General features: G+C 37.7%; 1 protein-coding gene across 7 annotated transcripts in view; it reads left to right on the top strand.

Moving 5' to 3' along the window:
• NRXN3 (neurexin 3) overlaps positions 1–24,336 on the top strand; it is a 1,690,724-nt gene extending 1,666,388 nt beyond the window's left edge. For 4 of the 7 annotated variants that reach the window (XM_059914768.1, XM_059914763.1, XM_059914764.1 and 1 more), the window contains one exon: positions 23,005–24,336. In XM_059914768.1, the coding sequence (XP_059770751.1) occupies positions 23,005–23,930 (926 nt within the window). In that variant the 3' untranslated portion in view covers positions 23,931–24,336. The remainder of the gene's footprint in view (positions 1–23,004) is intronic. The other 3 variants (XM_059914766.1, XM_059914767.1, XM_059914769.1) reach the window with 1 other exon arrangement.
• The last annotated feature ends 827 nt before the right edge of the window (positions 24,337–25,163 follow it).

A 25,163-nucleotide genomic window follows, 5' to 3' on the forward strand; every position in this document is an offset into this window, starting at 1 on the left:
AGATGTGAATAACATCTACCGCACTCATTACAGGATTATTATGGGGCTCAAATATAAATGGAAGTGGCCTTCCATTTCTGATATTAATTCTCTCTGGTATTGCGCAGATGGATGCCAAAATTGAATCTTGAAAGGAAAATGGATGTATTCTCCTAGCCAAAAATTATATATGAAACTATCAGATTAAAATATATGAAATACATCCATTGCATCTTGCTCCACAATTTTATGGTTTTAAACCAATTCTCTAAACATAAAGAGAAACAATGAAAAAATATTAATCTTAGAAGAAACCTAGCATGCAGTGACTAACATAGATAAAGGAAATTGGAATCCATGCAGCTAATAGACTTTTCTATTAGTGTACAGCCATAACACATCTTTCCTAATAGAAGCAAGCCCGAAATGATAAGTTGTTTGGATCACATTAATTAACATTCAGCTCTATTAGATTTGCACCTGAGTTTGGGTTCATTTTACCAGTGCTGATGAATATCAAACTTAACAATATCTAGCTGCATTATATTAGAATAAAATATGTTTTACATTGAAGGCAGATTTTAGACTCAACTCTTAATAATGGCCTCTTATATTAACTCAGATAACTAGAGATAGTAAAAAAATGAATTTAATTCCAGTGACTCAGACTACAATATATGTTATAGCAGTAATGAGAATTAATCCTTTTTGTTGCTTTTATTGTGCAGTTGCCTCATAAGTTTATATATAACTCTAGAGTTTATGAGGCATTTTTACAGATATTACTTCTTGCCTTATTTTTGTAATGCAGTCCTCTTAAAAATGTAGCTTGGGATCCATGGATGAGATCTGAATGTCTTCACAAAATTTTATTTACATAGACATTTTTACTGGGAAAAAGCACACAGTCTCCATCAGATTTTCATTGCTTTGTTATCCAGAAATGTTGAGCGATCACCCTTAAAACAAAGGCTCATCTCCTCCTAAATGCTCGTTTTTACCAAGTTCTCCTTAAATGGCACTGTATTTGTTCTATCAGTATATTAGCAAATCATCTCTAGAGTACCAACTGATCAATAATTGTAAAATTCTTAATTGACATACACGCAGATTTTTTTTTAATTTAAAGATTCCAATTGGAAGCTCTGCCATATAGCTAAATTGAATAATTATGCAAATGCAGTACAATATTATTTAATTGGACCTTTTGGAATGAAAACAATCCAGGTGTGCAAAGCTCTTTGCAATCTGGGACAACTATTCTAACATATATCTGCCAAGGAACAACATCTTGTATGTAAACAGGAAGAGGAAAACAGCTTTGGCTACCCTCCCAAGAAAATCTACATGAAAGAATGTTGTATGCATTTTGGTATGTACAGATTCTCAGGTGTTCTGTTATAGAAGTACCACTGTGTAAGAACAACTATATAGACAGACTAGAAATCCAGAGAATTGGTAGCTAAATAAACAGACTTGTCCCACACCCACCAATAATAATAACAAATGCTCTTAGCCCTTAAGAAACATAACAAAGAAAACACAGAAATCCAACATTTCTTACTACTGCTGAGATTTTAAGTACCACTGGAAAAGCAAACCCCATTACAAATGCTGACATTTTTACCCAGAGCCCATTCTCTTTATTTTCTTTTCTATCTCTGCCACCTTTCTCATCTGATAAGGGATTCCCAAGTACCGCTCTTACAACCGTAAAATGAGCACAGAGTATGTACAGCAAGACGCCTCCTCTGACTCTCCGGGAGAGCCCAGCCCTTTTAACCTTTCCCTTTCTTGAACCAACCATTTAACTGTATATTATTTGCTGCTCAGCTTCACAGCTGAAGACACAACATTCTACATGAAAATGTCACTGCTGAAAACATTATGCAGTGCTCAAAACATAGCCATGTGTCCATACTCCTTTATGTTCCGGTAAAGACTAGGACACTCAGTGTGACACAAAAGGGGCCAGTTAACTATTTTACCAAAGGTGGTATGCTAAGTTAAAACTAAATAATTGAAAACGACAAAATTAAAATCAAACTCAGAAAAGTTTGCGTTCATTCCCAACCGTACTTGACCAGGACTTGCAGATTCCGAAAGCCCTTATCATCCTTGGGCACATTTCTCTTTTCACACCCTAATTTCTTCAGAGAACAAACAGAATCATGGCAACTTCCCCAAAACACTGAGACTACCTTGTAGGGTCCCTTTCAAAAGCAAGAATATTCTTTTGGGTTCCATGGCCATAACAAAATAGGTAACCAGGTCCCTCCTCCGAAGCTGTCCTATGCAGTTGCCACTCATTGGGCTTTGTGAAACTGCAGAACTGGGCCATTTTAAAATATCTTCTTCGGCACCATAATACCTTTTAATGACATGTAAGAATAAATGTTAATATTACTCTCAGAATAGTTTTTTTAAACTTTGAAAAAAATTCAGCATCTGAAGATTTCAGTTTTGATATCTCCTCGCACATTCTTTAAGCTTCTGTTCTAGGATTTGTGGCCACTTTTGCTCATGGGGAGCTCCTTTTTGGCAGAGCTTTTCTTCAAGGGGCTGGAAATGTGGTGTGTAGGGTGAATTGAATAGCTACATCCCAGATGACACAGTTGAGGGATTGAATGGAAGAAATTTGTGGCAACCAACGTAATTATTCAAATTGGAATGTGGCCATGGCCCCGGGGTTCATATTTTTCTTCATAAACAAAGTGGTTTGGGATTCAGTGTAAGCATAGGCAATTAGGATTTCGACACTAAACCACATCCCTGCACAGAGCCCATGGGTTTTCTGGTTGATGATCATAATAGTTACATACGAAATTTGACAGTGACAGCAGGGGAACATCACCCTATCAGACTTAGCCACTCTTAGGAGGATGCAGTTTAAATCCTGGCATGCATGGAATAGCCTATCTGTGAATGGTTTTTAAAAACAACATAGTAAATTTCAATCAGAACTCAGTCCTTTGCAATTGATTTTCAAGTTGCCACAACTCTGCATCATTAAGGTAGAGTCCTTTCCAGTGAGATTTCCTTCTAATGTTATATAGAGAAAAAAGTTACTCTTCTCAGTAAAGTTCAGTTGGATGCTACTAACAGTTCAAAGAATTTGGACTAAAGTGGTTCTGTGCACTGGAAGGAACCCAAAGGCAAATGACAAAGATGCTAAGTGCGATGTGTAGCTTTTGTTTTCCAAGCTCATGCACTCCCAACTCTGCCTTCCCAGTTGGCTTTCCTGCAGCATCCAGTTCCAAGTTTAAGACCACAGGGTCATACTTGAGTGGCTCTCATCGAAACTCTTGCCAACTGACTTCTGATACACTTAAAGGTTGTTAAAACCAAGAGCCCTTCTTCCGCTAGGAAATGTTACACTTTTAGTGTCATCCTGGTTTGTAAGTTCCATCCACTATTCCAGACAACAAATAAAACTAGCCCACATGACACAAAGCTACCTGTGATGCTTTCTAACTATGCTTTTCAAAATCTATGTAGCTTTCTTTTATTTGGCCACCATTATAATACAAGCTATCCAACAGAGAAAGAGCTGCTTGTAGCTTTAGAATACAGATGGGTAATTATTGTGATGCAGTCTCAGAAGACCTTGGATTGAGAGCTCCAGAGAACATCATACATCTGAACACTAGCACAGTACAAAAGATAGAGGCGTAGAGCTTTCTGAAGCAATAAAAGTCAGCTGTACCCAACACTTTCTTCTAAAAGCTGGAGTTGTTAGATTGAACATTTATCACTGTTTATGTATCACCTAAAAAAAAAAAAAACCCTGACCCACTAACTCCTATGCTGCCTCTTTTGTCTATTGATCTGTTGATGCCTGATTTCCGTATAGGACTCTGCCAATGGCTAGTCTCCACAGTGGGAAATCAACTTTCACACCTTCATCCTTGGATTATTAGATTCCCTTCTTTCTCTGCTCAACATCCCATGTATCCAAAATAATACTCTTAGCACCCTATCCTAGGATTTTGTCATCTCACTGCAAGAAACACAGAAATTATTACGCCTTTCTAGGACCCACTAAGGAAGGAGTGTTGTGAAGTGGCTAGGTAATTGACTTTTGATTCTTAAGAGAAAAGGCAACATAAAACATATGCTTCCATTATGTAATGGCATAGAGTTAGGTAAACTAAATATAGTCAGTTTAAAATATTTTAGAAATGATATTGTTGGCTTTGGAAAATTTTTGAGCTTCATTAGCAATAGCACTTACCTTCCTTAAGTCATTGGTTCTTTCAAAAGATCACCCTATCTAACCCTTACATTTACAGGCAATAAAAGGGGGCTCAGAAAATTAAAGTCACTTACTTGAGGTTACATAACCACTAAGTAAGGTTGCCTCCACGCTCTGCTACCTAATGTCATGTCTTCTCTAGGAAAGTCAGGAGAGCTTACTTTCTGGAAGTTTTGCTTATTAGCAGGATGTATAACCTGTGGGGAAAAGACACAACAGCATTCGATTTTATTTATCTCTCTGGTTTCTCTGGAAACATATTGAATAGATACTACCATCCTTCTCTCCTTCAAGGCTTTCTTTGGACCACAAATGTTGAATGCCACTACTTCACAAAGTTATTCTTTTTACCATTAATTGTTCTTTTGTGTTACTTTCTATAAAAGTATCAGAGAGAGTTATTCTCCAGAGACTTCTAGGTAGTTGAGTCCTTGCTTTTAGATTCTTTCTATCTAAACCAAAGAAATAAGTCTTAAGGACTGTAGGTTAAACAAATCTCTTCAAATATGAAGGCTCTTTAGAAGCTAAAATGCACAGACACTCAAAATGCGGTATCTTTCTGTCTTGATTTGTGCCCATTAGCCAGGTCCACAGGGAAATCACTTTTTATTTTTCAATAATTATTTATTGGGTCCTTATTATGTGCTATGGCCACATTCCTGTACCTCTTCTCTCACTGTCTTTACCTATCTGGTCAACACTGCTCACAACTTTAAGTAGCAGTGACCAAGGACAATTGTCCACTGTGTGCTACTGTCCTGTCCAAATGCTGGCTTCAACAGAACTGAAAGGGAAGATAGGGCTTATTCAGAGTAGTTACAAATGCTGTTCATAAGCACAGGGGTAACTTGCATGGGGTTATTGCATAGGCTGGGCAGGCCTTGCATCGCTCAACTCGAGGGGATAATCTTTACGTGAACTACAATAGGCACTGCATCCCCTGGAGCTATACAGTGAAGGAGCCCTGACATTCAAGCAGACAGATAGATGCAGGTACCATAACAGTATGTTCTCTTGTTTCTGGCTGAATAATATTTTCAAGGAAACAAGATACCCTCATCTGCAAGGAGAATTTGTGTTGAGCCAAAACAAAACCAAAGATGAAACGGATATGGTAAGAACAAAATGATTTGTCTCAGTTTTCATGATACTGCTCCAGCCCTGGATTTGCTTAGTGGCTTCGCCTATCTGTTCCTTAAGAAAAGAGAGAGTAGGGATGACCTGTCACTATCAAAAAATTCTACCTGGTGTCCAAGATAATAAGGATTTTCCTAGTGAGTTGTTTACAGGAGGACTAATATATTTTGTACTGAATACCTAAATAATATGTAATAAAGAATGTAACATTTTTCAAGTAAGAGAGACCCCAAAAGCCTAGCCCTAGGTTACATGATTTTGCAGAGATAATACTTAGCACTGTATGAATTTTAAGTTTCAGCTTTCAGTAGTATCCATCCATTTGAAGAAACAAATATGACCTTTTGGCTAATAACATTGGGGGAAACATTACTATAGGTTAGTACTATGAAACAGAAATAAAATTAATGAGCAAACATTCTAACGGAGTCACTTCATGTGAGCACATTAAACTTCTGCATAAAGATAGAGATTGTAAGTGGGTTTCTGAATTTCACCATTCTGACGTTCTTAATTAAACATGGCACCATTGCTAAAGATAAAACCTTTAATGTTTCTCAAATCTTTTCTTTTTTAATAGATACCTCATATGGTCATCATATGTAGTGTGAAAACTTAAAGATCAAGTAACATATTCATCTAAAACAGCATAGGGAAAATATATCAGGATCTGTTTATTATCACCGTGGAGAAATAATGTTGGAGACCACGCTGAAAAAAGATGATGTGGTCTGGCCAAGGAGGTATTAAAAGTGACCAGATGACTGTTGGCACTTCTGTTTTCAAAGCTGGCTATAACTCTTCCTCACTTTGTGACCCTAATCCGAAGCCAGGCTTGTGTCTTGTCCTCATCCTAACACCATGTCACTCTAGCAGACATGGTAGACTCCATGGTTCTGAAAGGACACAGTTGGAAGCTAATTCTTGTGTCTTCTGTCCTACCTGAGACTGAGAGTAGCATCTGTGCCTGTTTGATGAGTACAGAGAAAGCCATTTTTCTTAACACTTTAGAATAATTAGTGGAGCCTACCAGTCTGGGGTTAAAATGCAGAATAAAAATAATAAGGTATGAAAAAAGAACAATGTGATGAGATTCTCCAACAGTTGGTTTATAGCGCTTTTAAAAAATTTTTGCATAGAGTCAGTGATGGATTAGGATATAGTATGAAAGAAAACAGTATGGGACAGAGATATTAAGAGAGCATTTGTAATTTGATAACTCAGGAAAATAGCAAAGAAATCAAATCATTTAGACTATATTGATAGGTACTTCATAGATAACTGAAGCATCCACCACATTACATTTAGACTAGGTGGAATATCCAAAAACATTTATTGTGTGGTCCTAAAATCAATGTATTAGTAATTATTAAGTAGCTTTCAATGTGCCAGTAAGAGAATTATTATTCTTATAACATTTCTGAAAGTATGTATGTGTGTGTGTATGTATATATGTGCATTTTATAAAGTGCTGATATAGCTAGCATCTCCTTCTATTAATTCAACATCCAGTGAAGTTTATCTCCATCTTACAAACAAGAAAAGTTATGGCTTAATTCAAGGTCATAGAGAGTGGATCACAGCCTGGATTTAGTCCAGGTCTTTTGATTCTGAGCTCAACGTGATTTTGCATAAGAGCCCTTTGGGGAACTTTAAGAAAAGCAAATATTCAGACACTGCCTGTCATCCCATCCCCACAAACCCCAGCAGAGACTGATTTAGTAGGTCTGGCTTAAATGACCTGCGATTGTACAAAAAAAACCCTCAGAGCCCCTCTGAATATCTCATTGTGCAATAATGATTTCAAGGGCATAAGCGTTTGAAATAAATCTGTAGAGATCCTGGGATCTCCTGTGGAAATTGTTGTTGTGCCTAAAGAGTAGCTTGTTTATAATTTCCCATACTCAGAACTGAATATTTTAAAACATCCTGGTTTGCAGTGGCATTGTGGTTTAATGTAAAATATATAGGATTGAGTTTAGTCATGGCTATTCAACTTTCTAGTTGTATACTTTGAGCAAACTAACTTCTTTCAGCCCAAGTTTGCTGATAATGTAAGATGTAATTGAAATGATTAAGTGAAATTAAATATTTAAGGTGCTTAATACAACGTCTGGCAGAGAATATGTTCTCAATAACTCTTAAGAACATGTCCCTCTAGAAGTAGGCTTCTGGTTAATTTAGTGTTTTAACTATAAAATTATAATTTATATTTTCTTTCTCTTTTCTCATATTTGGGAGGATCACTATGTCAACCATTTGATCGTACGCATTTGTCTCTGAGCATGTATCTTTACTAATCTAGAGGCTCATGTGCATTGAGTTTTTGGAATGACTAGGGAATTTATCATAGCTTCTCTCTAATCTACAGTAGTTCCGTTTACAAAAATTAAAAATAAATCTCATGATATGTGTCTTGCACATGCAGGCATCTCTGTAGTCTTCTCCTCTCTGGTAAATCAGCTGCTTGAGGCTCAGGTCAGACACAGTCAAAGCCACGCAATCATGGTACATCATCTTGATGTCAAACGCATGAGTCTTGAGCAAGCTTTTCATGTTGTTTGCATAGTACTAATTTCCACTGAGTATAAAAACGCCTTGGTGTTATTGATTTATGAACACTGTACACTCCTTACAATGAAGATGGATTTTAGGGGAAAAGAGGGTGTTTTCAAGATATGGTGAATTTTATTGTAACGTGTCGTCAAGTTCAGCTATTTCTTGTGGACAACGTAGAGAACTTAAGGGCCCTGCAGAGAGGAGGCAACAGGTAGAATGCCCAGCTGCTACCACCAAAAAAACACCAGCACAAAAAAATGATCAGAATTCTGGTCATAATGACAGACTAGATGAGCTTTTGTGGAAAACAGAAGCAAAATAAACCTTCTTGAATAATTTATTACTCTAAAAATACATTCATAACATGTCATGGTATGAGTTCAGGAAAAAGATCCCACTACTGCTGGGTTCTGCCGTCAGTGGCTGTAGGGCCACAACAGGCAAACAAACAAAGTACATTTTCACTACCCTGATCACCAGTCCTCCCACTGATAATTTGTTTGGTCCATTCCTTCCTATTGCCTGAAGACCTGCATCAAAGTCTGGCAGCTGTAGTCCTGACTCTTCTGTTTATTTTATCTTTAGCTTTCACAACTGCAAAGGAAAGCCTGAGTTTTTAATAAACATCCCAGCACCAGTTTATGAGAGGGAGAATGAGTTAGATAGTGATGTGGTTTTTTCGGATGGTTTTTTAAGCCAGCTGTGGGTGAGAAGGTCCAATTTGCATTGGAACTGCTAGCTAGAATTCAGGGAAATCCCATCTGGTTTAGAGAAGAGTAAAAGAAAATAGAACAGAATAGAGGATGCAATGCTTCAATAGTTAGTTTACAAACCATTTACTCAACGCCTCATGTGGGAGTAGCACCGTGCTTGGAGCTACGGAGGTCTGCAAGAGAGAAAAATAGACTGGCCTCCCTTTGCGAGGTGTTTTCAGGCTATTAGAGGCATTGTTCCTTCACTAAGCAGTGATTTCCTGAGCTCTTACCAAGTGTCCAGCACTGCTGCAAGTACAGTGGAGAATTAGACAAAGTCTCTGTTCTCATGGAGCTTATATTCCATAAATAAATGGGCATGAAACAGCTAGTAAATACTACACAGAGAATCACGAGGGGACGGTCAGTTAGAGAGCAGGTTGCTTACTACGGAAGCCATGGAGGGCCTCTCTGAGGAGCAAACTTGGAGGAGAGACCTGAACAACCAGAAGGAACAAGCCAGGCAAAGAATAAGGAAAGGAGTGTTCTTGGAAGGGAAGCTAGAGAGCATGGCCAGAGTCTGAGACATCGTGGGTCAGGGGCAGCTGTAGGAGGTGAGATGGGAATGGTAGGCAGCTAGCAGATCACAGGGGACTTTCACAGTGGGTCACGGTACAGAATTTGGGTTTGGAGAATTCTACCTTTGAGGATTTGAAGCAAGACAGTGACTTGATCTGTTTTACATAGTATACTTTTTAAAGATCACTTTGACTTCATTACGGAGAATGGATTTTAGGGAGCCGGGAGTGGAGGCGGGGAGATCAATTGGGAGGCTATTGCAGAGTCCAGGCAAGGAATCGTGGTGGCTTACTCTAGGACATGGGTGACGGCAGTGGGAGAAAGTCAACGTGAGGAATTTGTTGCCAAAGTAGAGTACACAGAACTTCCTGGTACACTGGATATGTGGAGGTGAGTTGGGGTAGGGGCTCAAATATCATGACTAATTAGGGGCTTGTACACCTGGGTCAAACCCAAAAGATGGGAAACCTAGGAGAGGTGCAAGTTTAGGAGGAGAGTGAAGTCCAAAGTTCTCTTTTAGCCATTTTGAATTTAAGGTGCCCCTTAGAGACTGAAGTAGAAATGTTGAGTAGACAGTCGGATATGGGAAATTGGAATCTGAGAGGAGGTTTGAACTGCAAATCATAGTCATATAGATGGCAGGTCTTTACAGCCAAGGGGCAGGATAGGATCACCCAGCCTAGGGCCACACCTGGGACCAGCCATGAAATGGAGAGATAAAGGGTCAGAACAGGAGGAGGAAAGTTGGGAAAATCTTGGGCTATTCAAGCTAAAGGAAGAAAGAATTTCAGGCAGAGCTTTCATTTCTGACTGGCACACAGGTCATTTTTATGTGGATAAAATAAATCTTTTATATTACCTACTGTCTTGGACTTTAATAGTATTGTAAGGACCTAATAGTTTGCAAATAATGAGCCATATGCATATATTGGCCCTAAAAATCCACAGAGAAACAAGGTTAAGAAAAGGAGAGCAGTTGCTAAATTCATGGCTTTAAGCTCTATTTACACTGCTCTTTGTTTTACTTCATGAAGATATTCGATGAAGATAACTCTTGATTAAATAAATTAGTGCCAACAAGGATAACTTTTTTGAATCCCACCCACTTCACAAAGCAGAGATCCAAGTGCTGCAAGCTGCTCTATTTTTGTAGTTCAATTCAACAAATATGTACTGAAGACCTGTGGTGTCCCTGCTCTATGTTAGATGGATTAAAAAACACAAAATAATTATAAAGATTCAGCTCGTGCATCAAGGAGTTTATAATATCCTGAGTGAAGAAAGACTTACTTATACTACTACCTGATTACCATTAAAACAGATGAAAATAAGAATATTAATTCCTGGAAATTTTTTAATTGAATTTTCCCTTTTGTGCATCTTAACCAGTATTAACTCTTTTGGCAGAAAAGAGCTAAAATACTACCTCGACCTTCCATTCCCTCATATCCTCATCTTACCCCACAGTTCTAATGCCTGTTGGGATATGTTTTCCAAGGGAATTTGATGAGAGTTCCACCCTTGTCACCATCCTCTTTGGTCTCTTCAGTAGCACCAAGTAATGCTGAACTCATAGAATATAGCGAATAACATCTTCTTGCATTTGAATTGAATATTTCATAGTTTCCAAAGTAATTTTACTTAAATTTACATACATATGTGAGCTGGAAAGACGAGTCTTCCTGATTTTATAAATGAGCAAACTGAGACTCCAGGGGTTGGGGTGAGGAGTGAGTGACTTGTCTCAAGTCATGTGGTTTGAGAGGAAGGGCTCCTATGAAAACATACCTCAATATGACCTCTTCAGAGCTTAACTCTAACCCACAGAAGAGTGAAACAAAGTAACTGTAAAATTACATACATATATAACAAAAATTCACCACTAAAAGAGGAACTAATCAAGGTTTAAGAACTTAGCACTACTGGAGGGGTAGGAACAGAGGTTCAAGAGAGGTAGTAATAGTGGCTACTTGGGTTAGGGTTTTTGACTGAGGTCATTATTCGTTTGATGCTGACACAGATGCTCCAAGCATCCCACTCAGAGTAGCACTGATCTCAGTTGTCTGAGACTCAGCCTTCTCTGAATATGAAACCCTCATAGCTGATGCTATGGTCAGCTTTGAAGAAAATAGTAACAAACATTTGAAGAGCTCTTTATAAACACTTTCAGATTCAAAATCTCAGTTGTATAAACTTACCCTTTGAGATAGGTTAATTGACCAGCCGTTATAATCACCATATTACACATGAAAAGACAAGCTCAGGGAGATTAACTGACTTTTTCAATGTCCTAACAAGCTAGCATAGTAGGTGATACAACCAAGACTGGAACTTAGGTCTCCAGACTAAAGTTTCTATCCCATATACTAGATTTCAGGTACAAGGTGAGCCACTTTGGTGATGTAAGGTTTTAATGCTTTTATGGAAGCTCTAAGCTAATGTGGGGTTTTAAAAAAAAAAAGCAATTAATGATATTAATTCATTCATTCATTAGTTCATTCAATAAACGTTTGAGTGATTATTAGTATTCTGGTTGGTAGGAAAAATAAAGATAAAAAGATGCTATTCTTGTCCTAAAGTTCTGAGTGTAGCTGAAACTGAGAAGAAAACAAATTAAGTGCAGTGGAGTGTTGGAGCCAGTAACAATCTGTACAGGACGCAGTAGGTTCACAAAAAGGAATGGAGATTTGGGGACAGAATTACAGATACAAGTTAAGGGTTTTGTAAATACATAGGGAAAGAAGTCATTAATGTAAGGTCCTTCCATGTGTAAACATTCTATTCTACCAGGTTTGAAAATGCAATACTACCCTTTGTAATGGTTTATCCATTCTTATGAATCTTCTTAAGTATGAAAAATTACTCTCAATTGGGCAAGCAGATCACTGATACAGAAATACAGTTCTAAGTATTGGGCTTGATGGTGTTCTGTGCTCTTTTCCATCTTGGAGGTTTAGTTTTTCTCTTTCTCCCTCTTTACTGTGATTAGGTGTGTAAAATGTTTGGGAACAGATAGTACAAGAACTTCTTACTTGGAACATTTTTGTTCAGCATTAAAAAGAAAATGTTAAGTTTTTTATTTAGAGAAAATACCATGTTTGAAGCAGTCTTCACTCTTTCCCTGAGCATCACCCATATCTGAGGAAGAGGTTGTGAGAAGTCGGGGTAAACGCAGGGCTCATTTTGTAACACAAGTGACAGCCATCCTCACATTACTAGGATTCGACATCCAGGCATAGTGTCTCTCTTTTTATTCTAAGCCAAACCATGATTCAGAACTGAGCCATTGATTCTCTCAGAAGAATCCCTCCCTTCATCCCACAGACACATAACATATCAATCAATGAAAAGGATTTTGTGTATTTCATAGGAGGGACAGATGATGAAGAGATTTATCTCATATACCTGATGCAAAAATCTTGAAAATTCTCATTAAGTATTTGCTCTCCAGACTCCTTTTTAGCCTTCCCTGATTACAATTTTTTAAGTCTTTCCCTGGTGTTGTACTCTGATTCCCAAGAAGTTTGCCTCTTCCTTACTCTTTCCAGTACTTTCAGTGACAAATTTAAAATATTTAATGTTATGCAAAATAATTCATTTGGACCTTCCTCTTGAACCTCACCTGTGCACACTGAAGACAATGTCCTTATCAAGCAGGACTCACTCTCCCAGAGAAGCGGGTTTGCACCTTGAGTTCCTTGAGTATTCTTCCAGCTTCTCAGGCACAACCCCAAGCAGTTCAGAAACATGTTTCTTTGAAACAAGTGCACTTTCCAAGATGCATTCTGAGTAATTCCATCTTATTGCATTTGATGTTCTTAAAAGTCTGATTTTGCATTTAGACAGGGTTATTTGGACATGCTGGGATAAAAATGGTCCCATCAAAATATGCTGCTTCAAGTCAAATTATTGTATTATTTGTTATCAATGGCAAATATAACCCCAAAGCATTCTTAACACTCAGTAGAGGCATAGATACAGAACCATGAAGTTATTGGTAATAAAAACCTAGTGTAGATATGCAATGAAAGATGAAAATGAAGTTGTGACCTGATTATGAGCTACTGGCAATGTTATTTTCTATCTTATATTAGAAATCAAATGAGCTTTGTGTATATTAACGGATGGTTGACTTATAAAAATGTGTAGGCACTGATATAGTGCTGTGTTTGCTTCATTTGAAACTGTGGCTTCCATGGATTTAAAAAATACATATTTTATTTGCAAAGTGACAACCATAAATTTTGGTATGTTCAATTGTTTAGCCAGTGATTTCCAGAAAGTAAGTGGTGTCCTACTTGTATGAGTTTAAAACAGGCAATTTTGAAATAGGTAAATTACTCAGTAGAAACCTTAGGAGACTCAAATTGCTGATGTATCTTCCTCAAAACACCTCTTATTTTCCAGGAGTATGTATACACTAGACATATCTTATTCTTTATAAGTCTCACACTTAGACCACTTATGTTTCCTACTTTAAAAAAATGCCTATGAAACAAAAAACAGCCCATGTGAATGTTATTAAAACTAACTTTGTCCTACAGAAGTAATTTGATGCCTTGTGAGGCAATCTGTACATTTATGGGGTCTTCTCATACAATAAAATTCAATGTTAAAAGTATAATTATTCAGAAAAATTAATTAAATGGCAACAAGGGTTTTTCTTTTCCTATATTGTTGGGATTTTTTTCCTCCTCCTAAAACCTCCCAGCTGCCCTTTGTGAAGTTCCTAGAATAATGATTAACATTATAAAACCAGAGACTAAAAATCTTGGTATGGACTGACCCATGGGGACACATTACTATAATTATTTTAAAATAAAATAATAAAAGGGGCATCCCATAAGGGACAAAAGTCTGACTCATCCTCACAATTTATTCTGTTTGTCAAAGTCACCCCAAAAATTTCTTAGGAGTGGTTGGAATTCGCTCAGAACCAGGGGCTCTCAAGTGTCTTACCTTCGTGGTTCGCCTACCTGGGTTTCCCCGTCCTTGGTTGAACATTAATGTTCTCACGGGGATAAAATATTTAATGTAATTCTTGTGATCTCTTCCAGTAGAGGCTGAGGCCATTTCTAAAACCTCTTTCCCCATGTCCCTTTCACAGTATCTTCACACACACACACACACTTTGTCTCTTTTTTCCTTTTTTCAAGGTTTAATCGAGCATATTGTTTCCCACATGGTCTCTAGAAGACTGGCAGTTTCCCCCAATGTCCTTCAAATAAGCCGCACTCATTTCCTGACTATCCTGTAGTTAGTTTACTGATGCTATGCCACTATGCTCTTTAGAGTGGAGGAGTGGAGGGGGTTTTGCCTCTATTACCTAAAAAAAGCTGTGCATTTATCAGGTACATTTAATTACCACAGTTGTCACCCATGTGCCCTGTCAATTTGGCCAAGCCCAAGAACATGTATATGGAACAGTATTAATTATAACCCCTCTATGTCTTAGAAAATTTACCTTCTGAGGCTATGAATGAATGTGGGCTAAGTTTCCTAGAGCAGAACCCATGAACTCATGTGTATTTTTACCTCAATTCCTGCCACTACAGGCTCTACTTCAAGCCCCAACACACGTACACATATACATGCACATGCTTACAAGAATGTAATTGGCAAAAGGCCTTGGGATGACCTTTGCCCCTACTGGAAGGCATGAAACTAAATCCAGTACCTTTCTCCTACTCTCAAATTGGTTTTGTCTTGCTAACCTCTTCCCAGCCCTAACTTGCTGGTCTGTTTTTCTATTTTCCCTAAATGCAACTTACTTTAAGCATGTATTAACTTGGTTAACATTCCTGCAGTTAAAGCATAATAGACAATTACCCATTTGTCAGTCTTAGCCTCTTTCTTCTCTCTCAAATGTCTACTTATGACGTACATCCAGACTGCACGCCCTTTTTATTTTTTTTAAGAAGCAAAACCAAAAAAAACCACATTTTTAAAGAAAATGCAAAATTTCTTTTTAAAGAAAATGCAAAATTTGTTTTTAATGTTGGCTGTCACCAAAAGGGGAATCAATAAGCCAGAAAATACAAAACAACAAAAAAAGTGTCCCCTGACTGCTCTGTCTGTGCCTCCTCAGCGTGTGCATCTGGTTGTTCATCTCTGAAAGTGTGTGAAATACTCTTTTCTTTAAATTATTTTTTGTTCTTTGCTCCCTTCTTGTTTGGGAATTAAGTGCTTTTTGTATTATATATATCTATCTGTATATATATCAATGTGTTTCTTTTTAATTGCTAGATCTTTATCTTTAGATTTGGTTTTATCCAAAACTACGACAAAAAAAGTTATGAATTGTTTTCTGCAACTTTTCCCCACTCCCTCTTTAAATGTGGAACAACTTCAGCTGCAGAATCCCCACATCCACATCTTTCAAATAAGCCCAGTCTCACTAGAATCACATGCACCATGGGTGGCATGGGGAAGACAGGTGCTGTCATTCAGACAGTAGCCTTTCTATAGAGGGAAGTCATGAATGACCCGGCCAGTGGGCTCCCTATACAGCTTTGTCTTTCGATTTGAAGATCTCCACCCCCTCCCCTAACTCTAGATGGGGCTGTGTGCCTGCCGATGAAGTTGTTCAACTTGAATGCATAAATCTAGTCTCCTTGTTTTTGCTTTTAACCTTTTGATCATTATTATAAGTATTACTATTATTATTTTATGTATTTTGGCTACTTTTAGTAGGGACAAAAGTTTAACTGTTTTTATTATTTAAAAATCTTTAATGAAACTGTGATGATTTTTGGAGTAATTGCATGTTGAAGAAGTTGCAGCTTAGGGTGTGTGAGCTTGTCAGTGTTAGAGTTCTGTTCTTTATTTCTGTAGATGGGCATGTGTAGGCTCATTTGTTTTTGTATATTGCCCATCCCTTCCTTACAGCCAGAAGCTCTAATGCAGCTAGATCACTCCGTGCCGCCCTTACATGGACATGGCGACTCACTTACACATTTACTCCCATCATCTTCATCTCTTGTGTAGTACACTCATAGATATGACCCTACCCTTTCTGCATCTTTCCTTCCCATACCCCTCCTTTCTTTAGCATTGTTCAAACTGATGTGCTGTCATCCATCCCCTTCAATTAAAGGAAGTCTAAACCTTGTCAAAAAGACAAAAAAAATTGCAATTAAATATATATCTGAGAACCTATAATAATGCAGAAATTCATTCAAAACCCTCGAGATTCATAGATTTTTTTTAAAGGCGAATTATAAAATTAAACAGGTTTTTAACATTTTTTTAAAATCATTGCAATCAGAATAATTTCAGATTCAAAACTGATGCCCTCCCAAGCCCCTCAAAGTAAAAAATTTGTTAAAGTGCAGATTTTTTTTTTCTTTTCACGTTATGTGGTGTGGATGTATGTGTTGTTGCCTCCCTGTATCATCCTCTGTTGTAAATTATTATATTTGAAAAATTAGACATTTTGCTCAAAAGTTTTTAAAGAAATGACAACAAAAAAGCAAGTTACAAGAATGTGGCAATTCTATTTGTCCAAGAGCATTCTTACACAACTTTCTTTTGTAAATTTTTCTTTCATGCCAAAAAACATGCGGGCAATTTGTTGATGTAAGTTGACTATAAATTAATACAGTATGCTTTTTTTAAGTTAAATGGTTTTGTCTATCTGGAAATGATTTCTTTATTTTTCCTAAAACAGCCTCTATTTTTTATTTGCTTTTACTTTTCTTTTCTGTCCTTATGTTGTGAATGCCTTGTTGATGTTATTTGCTCTCTTTCCCTCTAGTTTACTTTGAACCTGAAGTTGATTTTATTTTCTACTATGTGATTTTGAAGACGATATTAAGTATTTTATTTCCTTTGTGTCTATTTGCTTAATTTTCACTGTTATATTTTGTGCTGAATTGCTTCTAATGATCAATGTGAATTCTACTCTTGGTAGAAGGGTGTGGGTAAATTGTTCTTACCATCCAAAGGAAGCCTGGCCTCTTTGCCTGAACCAACTTTTAAAGCCTTGAAAGCAATGGTAGGCTCTACAGTGGGATATGAAATTGGATACAACCTACAGGAGGCCTGTACTCCAGAAGAAAGTTAGTTGAGTTAACTGCAAATGTTATCAGTGGTAATACATCCTAATTTAACTCCTTAGAAAGCATTTGGGGAAATCAGTCCTTTATTTTATTTTCCTTCAGCAAAGGGGAAATAAGGTACTCTCAAGTGACTATGGTAGAGTTTGGCTATCCAGGATTAAACTATCACCATCACTGCAAGCTACAAAATCACTTTTACTGAGAGTAGAGAAAGAACCCCAAAGTTCAGAGTATTGTCCTATGATAATGATGCCTTCCAAAGTATAAAACTAACTACTGGTGAAAGCACACCCGCACACAGTAAGCACCCAAATCTCTCTCTCTCTTTCTCTTTTCCACTCCTATTAATATTTGCCATTTCTCTCAAGGATTTAAACAGGTAAGCTTTAAAAGGATCGTAAGATTCTACCCACAAGAAACATGATGATTTTCACATCTAAAGTTTTATTTAGGAAACGTCTCAGGTAGGTATTGCCATTTTATATGACTCTACAGTGAGAATACTCCTTGACCTTAAAGGTATTTGGTCAATGTTGCCTTATCACTTCAGGAAACAAAAGATCAGCAAGAAGTGCTATATAATTTTTAAATAAAGAGATTACTTGCTTCACTTTAGTTTTAGGTATTAGTATTACTGTTAAAGAAATATCAAACTGAAGAGTGGTTAAGGGATATGTTTCCAGCCCAGCAGCTTCAATGAATGCACTTTATCTGCCTCAGTTTATATGATTTTATATTGTTTGACATGTTGGATGATATTTTAGGTTTAAAACTAAGAATCTCCTAAATGGACTATTTTATCTAATTGAATTGAAAGCTTTTATTTTTGTTGAGGATGCTATCCATAAGTCCATTTGATATAAGGCTTATCATTTATTTTAAATGCAAGCTCTTGGGATTATTATAAATCATTCTTCAAACTCTGCATTTAAAATAGCCTTAATAATCTAGATCCTATATTATTATACTTATACCTACTACATAAAAAAAGGTCAGAAAAAAGTCATCAATGATTTCAGTGTTTATAGGCCCAAAATATTAGTAGAAATGATACTAGTAACTAGAATTTTGGAGTAGCAGTTTCTGTGCTAAATACTTAACATGCATTATAATTAACATTAACATGCATTATTATTATTCACATTGGTGGCCTGAGATAGGCTGTGTTATTATTCCCATTGTACAGAGATTTTAATAAATTTGACCAACTCATGGCTAGTAAGCCACAGAACTGTGCTGCTAACCTGCATCTGAGTGACTTCAGAGGCAAAGCTTTTAACCAATAGGAAGGTGAAAAACTCCACTAGACATTCCTTCTTTTACAATGTATAATGACATCAAGGGGCTATAGCTCATCTTACCTGGGTGTGTATTGAAAAAGTAGAATCTGTAGCCTTTCAGAATCAAACCCATTTCAGATAAACTAGGGGAAAATGTCCTACCTGGAGATTCTCATCTCATTAAAATGCTCATTAAAAAGTTAAGCCCCTTTGAGATACTTGAGTTTTTCTGGTGTCTTCTCCCCAGGGACTTGCCATGCCTGTCCGTGACTATTTTTTCTGAGGCTGGATGCAGAACAATTTCATGGTTCCAAGCTTCCAGATATTGATGTGTTGCAAGTACACACTTCTGTGGCACCAAATAACTAAGTGAATATCATTCAATAACTAACTTTGTGGGGAAAAAGATGATTTCTCCCCATTGTATGTTAGTTTTCCAGCAGAGAATGAGAAAAATGCAAATAAGAGATGAGGTAAAGAACCTAAATATAGATAAAAGAAATTCAAGGAATTGGAGCACAGTGTCCTCTCCCAGAGTCTCACTCTTCAGTGTCATTGTTTTTCTTATTTTTGTGACTTCTTCCACTCAGATATCTCCAGAGAGGCAAAGGTTGGAGCCATATTGAAACTTTGTGCTGCTTTTCTTGTTTTTTCAGATGACCCACTGCACCACCATCACCTACAGCCTTCTCACAGTTCAGAAGAGTTCTATTAAATTTTTAATATACTGTCTTTTTCGATGGCAGAGAGCCCCTTTTGCTGAATATCAGCCCTAGACACATGAATTATATATCTATAAATACACTCATAAAACAAAAAAGCAGGGCAGCCTTCAGGGCTAAAATAGACCTTTTATATCCCTAGTGATCTCTCTGGTTTAAAGAAAAGCACAACCCTGTCAAGAAAGGGTATATATTCCTGAATTAAAATGCTAACTTTAAGGAATATGGATAGTTCTTATTCCAAACCAAAGAAAAATTCTGGGGATGGAATAGGAAATTAGAGTTGTGATGGATTACAGGTTTTGTATTACTCTGCCTGCAGCCCCTTATGACTTTAAGCTTGTTGCTTCTATGAATACTTTCATAGCATAGACATCCGGTAGATCACTGATTTCACGGTCTTTGGGCAGTGAAAAAAAAAATTATCAGCTGCTCCAACATTTCTAAGGAAACTCACTTTAGATTAATACAAATAAACATGAAATCTTAAATAGCCTTTGGCAATCTAAGTCATTTCTAGTAAGGATCTAATGATGGGAGAAACACATCCTTCACCTCCTTATTATCTCAAATGATGTGTGCCCTTGGACCTCTCAGGACACTAGAATCATCTTAAATCTTAAATATGGAATTTGATATTAAAATGGACTATACACCCCAACTCACATACTTGTCTCAGGCAAGTTTATACGTGGAAGGTAATAAACCTCCCACGTTTATAGTTATCCAAAAATTTCCACCTACTTTCACTATAATTCCCCTTTGTAATACCAACTCCTACATCCCAGTGGACTCCCTTTTAAACTAAAGACATTCTTCCAATTCCTTGAGATGCCAGGAGAGGGGAGCTATGAAAGTTCCTATGATTTCATTGATTAAACACTACCAGGATTTGGGCTCAAATGTCCCTGACAGGGGCATCATTTATCATTTTTATCACTGCTACTAGGATTAATAACAAAATGACAAAGAAATTGAAGATTAGCAGTTTTAACAGATTCTGTTATTTAAACCCTGCAACAGCATACCCATCATTTTAGTTTGGAAATAAGCTCTTACCATTTCATTTAAAGGCTCACCAACCTTTTAGAAGCACTCTGTAAATTAGTGAGCTTCAAGACCCTCTTTTCATCCCCTTATCAAAAGGATGATTTTCACTTTTTTTTTTTTTTTTCTGCTCCAAGAGAGATACTCACATTAGGGTGTTGAATGAGAAGCGAATAGCAAAGGAAAGTGGAAGTGATTCAACTGCAGAATGAGCAGTTTGTAGATTTTGTAGATTTTTAACAACAAAGACACAGTGGAAGCTTTAGCTGGGATTGAAAAGACAGGGGGGGAAAAAAGGCAAATGTAAGACTCCAGTTGGGTGTCACAGATGGTACACTAAAATTGCAAATGAATGCCACTCTGTAATCATGAAGACAGTGATCTTAATCTCACTTAAAGGGACACTAGCATCCTACTTAACAATTTGCCTTTATATTTAATTATTTGTTCCAGGACTTTGCCTCCCAACAAATCAGTCATTCCTTGTCCTTTATCCCAGTTTCCTCTCCACTTAATAAACAATGGGTTGATTTTTATCCTTGCCCTAAAAAGCAAATGACTCTCGGTATTTGTGCCAGAAAAGAACACCCATTCTAGGTGAGATGGGTACAAAAACCCTGTCTTGTTCTCCAAAGGAAAGTGAAATCATCCCTGAGCGATCCCTAGGGAACCTTTGACAGACTGCATGAGGCTTCACTCCTCTCTCCTCACTGCTCTTTTCTTACTCAGACACCGCCTTCTTCCACGTGTCATCTTAAATACAACACTCAGGGCCTCCCTACCGGAAGAATGAGAAGAAAAGGTAACTCAGGGTTAGTTTTAGGACTGGCTTACCTTTAGGGACCTGTGTTCCAAATCCCATTTATAAAAATTAGCAAAAGTATGTAAATTATGCGTTAAATAAGTTGCAAGATATATGAATTACATATCTTCACAATGTTAAAAAAAATAGGCATGCTTGTCCAGGAAAGCAAGTCTGAAGCTTTGTCAACTCTGCAAAAATCGGTTTGCTCAGTAGTTTCAAACTCTTGAGCACTAGAAGAGAAGCTTGGGGTTTAAAGCACAGACTAAAATATCATCTTGAGATTCTCAGAAAGGTTCTTGTTTTATTTCCCCACATGTGCTAACATCATCAGGTAGGCCAGGGATGACTGTACAGTGCTCTCTTGTCCCTTCCCTTCCGTAAGATACGCATTATGTACGTCGTTGCCCACCCTCCCCAACTCAGTTTCTCTCTGCAGAGAATAAAAGCTTCTGATATGGTGCAAGCAGTTCTTCTCTGGCGCTCTGAAGGTGTGCAGTAGCTTTCTTTTCAGGAGGCTTTTTCTTAGCACACCTGAAACCTGGACAGTTTAGATGCAGCAGGTCAGAAAGAAGACTTCAACCATAATATCGTATTATCATCTCAACTGTCTGATTAACTGGGTCAGGGACGTATCATGCCATCCCTGCTAGAGGAGTTTTAAAAACAATAGTTGGAATAATTTTTTAAATAAATTTAACAAAGAGACACGAACTGTGACTTCTTGATTCTTTCTCTGTTTGAAAATAACACTGTAAAGAAACACAGGAGAGACTGAAGACTGATTATCTTGCTTACATACATGAATAATAAGCTTGGCCCTACAATTAGGTGAGTAACATCCACCACAGAATATTTGTGGTAACCATAATTTGCAGGGCACTATGATTTAGTGAACTATTCTGAACTTCCTTTCCTGACCTAGTCCTCATATGTTTATAAGTGCAATAACTAGGGTCTGTGGGTAAACCGATAAATATCTGCCATTCTAAGAAATAAAAGGAATCCAAATTGGAAAAAAGAATCACTGATTTTAAAAACTACTCTGCTATCTCTACATTTCTGAATCTAAAAGTAAGTTTCCAGTAAGTCATGGATATGTAGGCTGGGTATTCTTGAAATCTAGTATCTGCTCAGTATATATTACATATAGCATAAAAGCAATGTATAAACATAATATTAGACCAATGCAAAACAAGTTGTTGTTTTATAGTCAGGGGAATTTCTGGAAAAGCATAATCAAGATGGGCTTGTTAGATGAACATTTTCAACCTACTGTAAGTTTCCCTTACTTAGCATATAGTAAATGAAGACTGCACTTGATAAATGTGAAATAAAAGGTAGTAACTTAAAATACTGAAGATGAGCTCTTTTATGTTCTTTAATCTTGATCTCAGTGACATGGAAAATATGTCATTCTCATCCTAATGGGAGCAAATAAGTAGAAACCCAAGAAAAATAAGGAAATGCTATGGCTCACAGATTAATCACATGCATATGTGCATATACGTACACACACACACACACACACACAACACATAATTTTCATGGTCAGTATTTGCAACAGTATAGTTGAAGGTCATTATACCATAAGCAGATCCTGGAAAAAGCCTATTTGAATTCTATCTAAATAATTACTTGAGAGTATCTTGAAAAATCTAAGCCCCCAATCTAAGGATTTCAGGTTTTGATGGCAAGAGGCATACAATGGGCTAGAAGTATAGCCCAGTAATCAGCCTAGAGGTAGAGAGGATCCATATGTGGATCCAAGTCATTTTATTATAATTTCTGAGGTGTAACCTATGAACTATACATACATTTATTGAGTGTGGCTGTGAATTGTTTTCCTACAAATATACTAATTCTGTTTTTCTTTTTCTTTTCAATCCCAGGAGGTGAATTAGTTATCCCTCTTCTTGTAGAAGACCCTTTAGCTACCCCTCCTATTGCTACTCGTGCACCTTCCATTACACTCCCCCCTACCTTTCGCCCCCTCCTCACCATTATTGAGACCACCAAAGATTCCCTGTCCATGACCTCTGAGGCGGGGTTACCTTGCTTGTCGGACCAAGGCAGCGATGGTTGTGATGATGATGGCTTGGTGATATCTGGGTATGGCTCAGGGGAAACCTTTGACTCTAACCTGCCCCCTACTGATGATGAAGATTTTTACACCACCTTCTCCTTGGTAACAGATAAGAGTCTTTCCACTTCAATCTTCGAAGGTGGCTACAAAGCACATGCGCCCAAGTGGGAATCCAAGGACTTTAGACCTAACAAAGTCTCCGAAACTAGTAGGACTACTACCACATCTTTGTCCCCTGAGCTGATCCGCTTCACAGCTTCCTCCTCGTCTGGGATGGTGCCCAAATTGCCAGCTGGCAAAATGAATAACCGTGATCTCAAACCCCAGCCTGATATAGTCTTGCTTCCGTTGCCCACTGCCTATGAGCTAGACAGCACCAAACTGAAGAGCCCACTAATTACTTCCCCCATGTTCCGTAATGTGCCCACAGCAAACCCCACGGAGCCGGGAGTCAGACGGGTTCCGGGGGCCTCAGAGGTGATCCGGGAGTCGAGCAGTACAACAGGGATGGTCGTCGGCATTGTGGCTGCTGCCGCCCTCTGCATCTTGATCCTCCTGTACGCCATGTACAAGTACAGGAACAGGGACGAGGGGTCCTATCAAGTGGACGAGACGCGGAACTACATCAGCAACTCGGCGCAGAGCAATGGCACGCTCCTCAAGGAGAAGCAGCAGAGCTCGAAGAGCGGCCACAAGAAACAGAAAAACAAGGACAAAGAGTATTATGTGTAAACACGACACCGCTAACGATACGTGAATTTAAAACACAGGATTATTTCTATATAAATATATAAATACTTGGAAAATGAGATTTCACAGATGTCAGAACTGTTCTATGAGATGGGGTATAACCATGACTATGGTGGGGAAAATCATTTTTAAAAGAACACACACAAAGATGTACCTACCTATAAGATTCAGCCATGGCTGCTTTGATTCAGTCACTGCTCGGAGACAGTTCTTTCTGCCCTGCTGTGTCATAAAGCACGCACTTTGCCCTCTGGAGCAAGCAGATGGCTCCCCCCACTTTCGCGGACTTGGAAGCTTCCTTCTCTTTAGGACCTTTCATCCAAGGTAGAAGACTTCATGGCTTACTTGTTCCATAACTCCAAGTGAGTCTGTAATAATGTTTGTGAAGCTTGACTGTAATAATGTTTTTTTTTTTTTTTTTGGTTTAATTATGTAAAAAATGAAAACAAAAAAAAAAAGAAAAGAAAAAGTTAAAAACAAACAGAAACAAAAAAAAAACCCCACCCTTAATCTGGTTCTGGCCAGCGTGTGCGTAACTTTTCAAGATCTGAGGGGAAAAAATGGCTTTTGGGTATTTGTTTATTTTTTGAGAATAACTGGACATAAGTTAAGAAGAAAAAAAAAAAAAATCTCAGAAAACAGAAGAGAGACTATTGCCATATGAACTCAAAAGCTACCATGGTGTCCACTCTACATATCAGGTTGTGGCGTTTCTAGAATCTGTTGTCTATTTCCTATGTGATGCTTTACTGAACACATAGCGAAATCATGGGATGGATGATAATATTGATTTGAAAAGCTGGTTCCTCAGGATCGAATTCCAGAATTTGCCACCCAAACCCTGAACAGATGGGGTTAGGGCTGGTTTTATCAGAGCTATTGGCTTTACTTAACAATATTGTTCCTGTCCATGAGCCCAGCCAAATTGTGGTAAAGGAGAAAGCCCCATAAACTAAAACAGAGCCTTTCCTAGGGAAGGGGAATGGGGGTGGGCTGGATCTGTGACTGATCGAAATGCATGCAAATATAAAAGAAAAGACAATACAAGAAGTCTGTTAAAGAATCAAAACAGACAATAAGGGAGTTCAACTTGTGATGGAACCACAAAAGGTCACACAAGCCAAACATGGCATGACAGAGTGCAGAATTCATAGTTCTTTCCCCGCCCCCAACATGATAATGTTTTTCCTAGTGATTTAATTTTGCAGCCTGACA

This window comes from Balaenoptera ricei, chromosome 2 (genome assembly GCF_028023285.1).
Source record: "Balaenoptera ricei isolate mBalRic1 chromosome 2, mBalRic1.hap2, whole genome shotgun sequence".
Classification (NCBI taxonomy): Eukaryota; Metazoa; Chordata; class Mammalia; order Artiodactyla; family Balaenopteridae; genus Balaenoptera; species Balaenoptera ricei.